We start from the raw sequence: 3,065 nt of genomic DNA, 5'->3' as shown, positions 1-3,065 counted from the left end.
AAAGGGTCAAGTTCAAGGTCACAGCTTTTCCTGTAATAGGCTGGGAGGCAGAGGTAAGACATCCCAGGAAGAAAGGAATGGAAAGCCAGGCATGGTGGTGCACTCGATAGGCTGAGACAGGAGGATCCTTAAGAGTTCGAAACCAGTCTGGGCTACAAAGTGAGCTCAAGGTCAGCCTGAGCTGCTTAGCGAGACCCCATCTCAAAAAAAAAAAACAGTGAGAGAGAGAGAGAGAGAGAGAGAGAGAGGAAGGAGTGGAGCTATAGTGGTCCCTCACTACTTACCAGAGGTTATGTTCCGGACCCTCCCACAATAAGTGAAAATCAGCAAAGTAGCAACATTATATTTATTTTAATATATAGATAGATAGATAGACAGATAGGCTTTATGATTCCTTCCTACATTCTTAGAAACCTTTCCCAACTTTTAAAAACACTTCTATTACTCTTACCCATTTTCTAAACTCATAAACCTATGTAATTTTAACAACATAAGTATACTGCAGTAGTGCAAAATCCCACAATATAGAAAAAAAATCACGATAAATAATTTAGATTAATATTTTTTGAAAATCCGTGAAACAGTGAGTCCGCGAAGGTCTAACCATGAAATAGCGAGAGACGACTGTAAATGCTAAGTGGAGCTTGTAAGCAAGCGGGAACCTACAGATGTGAGCTTAACAATTTTGAAATACATACTCGTTAATTCTAAAAATTAAAAGTAGATTGGCTCCCCACTGGCTGCTCTGAAAAGCCATCTTTGCATTGTTCCCGGACCGTCTCCCTGCTCGCTGCAGCCACCTCCGCCGCGCGCCTCCGCCGCGGTCTCCAGCAGCTGTCTCACCAGAGTCCTCGAACTCTAGCTTTCTTTTTACCCGCTGCACCGAACCACCAGCGTGCCCCACCATGTCAGACGCTGCCGTGGACACCAGCTCCGAGATCACCACCAAGGACTTGAAGGAGAAGAAGGAGGTCGTGGAGGAGGCGGAGAACGGCAGAGACGCCCCCGCGAACGGGAACGCTAACGAGGAGAATGGCGAACAGGAGGCCGACAACGAGGTAGACGAGGAGGAGGAGGAGGAAGGTGGGGAGGAGGAGGAGGAGGAGGAGGAAGGCGGGAAGGAGGAGGAGGAGGAAGGCAGGGAGGAGGAGGAGGAAGGGGGGAGGAGGAGGAGGAGGAAGGCGGGGAGGAGGAAGAGGAAGGTGATGGTGAGGAAGAGGATGGAGACGAGGATGAGGAGGCAGAGGCAGCTACGGGCAAGCGGGCAGCTGAGGACGACGAGGACGACGACGTGGATACCAAGAAGCAGAAGACCGACGAGGATGACTAGACAGCAAAAAAGGAAAAGTTAACTAAAAAAAGGCCACCGTGACCTATTCACCCTCCACTTCCCGTCTCAGAATCTAAACGTGGTCACCTTCGAGTAGAGAGGCGTCCGCCCGCCGCGGCAGCGCCACCAGCATACACAGCTCTCCACCACCGCCCCGCCGAAAGCACACGCGAATTTGCAACAGGGAGGAAAAAGAACCAAAACTTCCAAGGCCCTGCTTTTTTTCTTAAAAGTACTTTAAAAAGGAAAATTTGTTTGTATTTTTTATTTACATTTTATATTTTTGTACATATTGTTAGGGGTCAGCCAGTTTTGATGATCCGCGGATGACCAAACCAGCCTTCGGGGCGTCCTCTGTCCTACTTCCGACTTTACTTGTGGTGTGACCATGTTCATTATAATCTCAAAGGAGAAAAAAAACCTTGTAAAAAAAAGCAAAAACAACAAAAAAACAATCTTATTCCGAGCATTCCAGTAACTTTTTTTGTGTATGTACTTAGCTGTACTATAAGTAGTTGGTTTGTATGAGATGGTTAAAAAGGCCAAAGATAAAAGGTTTCTTTTTTTCCTTTTTTTGTCTATGAAGTTGCTGGTTTTTTTTTTTTTTTTTTAAATGTCAGTATTTGGATCTAACTGTACTATTGGTGCTTCGTGATAAATAAGTGAGTTTTTTTTTTTTTTTTTTTTTGGCCTGTTTGATGTATGTGTGAACAATGTTGTCCAACAATAAACCGGAATGTTATTTTGCAAAAAAAAAAAAAAAAAAAGTAGATTGGCATCAGTTATTGCGATGGCAAGCAGAAACACTGAAATGACACCCAGGATTTAGAGGCTGGTTTATTTACTTCAGTGGGCACTGAATGAGATCATTCCCAGGATATCAGGCCTGCTCTCTGGCAGTGTAAGGCTTACAAGGGATAAGCAAGCAGGAAGTGTAGGGGCAGAAAGGCCTGTCAGCTGGGGACCAGTTCTTAGTATGCATCATCATCGTGGCCAACCCTTTCTAAGAAACAAAGATAACAGGAACTCTAACCAGAACTATTACCAGGGCAACTAACAAGCTGAGGTACACTGGCTGGGGGTGGGGGGCATTTTGAGCCATCCCCACATATGCCAAGGGATTATTTGCTTCCCTGTGAATATAACTCCATTACAGACACTATTTTGGGAGGTGTTTGTTTGTTTGTTTGTTTGTTTGTTTGTTTTTGAGACAGGACTTCATTAAGTCCAGGCTGGCCTTGAACTCATTCCATAGCCTTGGCTGGCCTCAGATTCACAGTGAGCCTCCTGCCTTTGCCTGCCGAGAGCTGGGATTAGACGCATGCACCACCACACCTGGCTACAGACACCATTAAATAGATGTTATAGAAGCCATTGTGTGAACGTGGTGCCTATTCTGGCCCCCTACACAAAAAGCCAGAAGTCAAAATGGAGTCATCCATGCTAACGTTCCACATGACCAAACCATGAAAATAAACTGTTGATCTAACTTCTGAAATAGTAGCTTCTAGAGCGATAACAACCTAATTTCCCAGACAAGCAAGTTTCAGTTGGCATGATTATGAAGTTCCTTGGGCCTTAATCCTTTCACAGAAACAAAGGTGACCTAAGGCAACCCAACGATTAAACCATCAGTTACTCCTTTAGTATTCATTCTCCCTGTCCCAATCTTGTAAGAAATGAAACTCTGAAGGGACCAACCCACTTTTTATTTTTTGTTTCTGTTTTCTCCAGC

The 3,065-nt window shown here is 44.9% G+C and overlaps 1 protein-coding gene across 1 annotated transcript; it reads left to right on the top strand.

Annotated features, from left to right (window-relative positions):
- Positions 1-734: 734 nt before the first annotated feature.
- LOC101592631 (prothymosin alpha-like) lies at positions 735-1,877 on the top strand. Its single transcript, XM_004628344.2, has 2 exons — positions 735-1,113; positions 1,203-1,877. Exons 1-2 carry the CDS (start codon positions 906-908, stop codon positions 1,328-1,330), a joined length of 336 nt encoding a protein of 111 aa, XP_004628401.1. The 5' UTR covers positions 735-905; the 3' UTR covers positions 1,331-1,877.
- The last annotated feature ends 1,188 nt before the right edge of the window (positions 1,878-3,065 follow it).

The sequence above is a fragment of the Octodon degus genome, unplaced genomic scaffold, assembly GCF_000260255.1.
Source record: "Octodon degus isolate 3935 unplaced genomic scaffold, OctDeg1.0 scaffold00023, whole genome shotgun sequence".
In the NCBI taxonomy this organism is placed as follows: Eukaryota; Metazoa; Chordata; class Mammalia; order Rodentia; family Octodontidae; genus Octodon; species Octodon degus.
This window is presented reverse-complemented; position numbering and strand designations above follow the sequence as displayed.

Bases quoted from the DNA above. Each gene is read 5' to 3' on its own strand.
- LOC101592631 (XM_004628344.2), top strand. From the start codon at position 906: ATGTCAGACGCTGCCGTGGACACCAGCTCCGAGATCACCACCAAGGAC. The intron at 1,114-1,202 runs GCGGGAAGGAGG...AGGAAGAGGAAG, and splicing joins GGAGGAGGAGGAGGAGGAAG to GTGATGGTGAGGAAGAGGAT.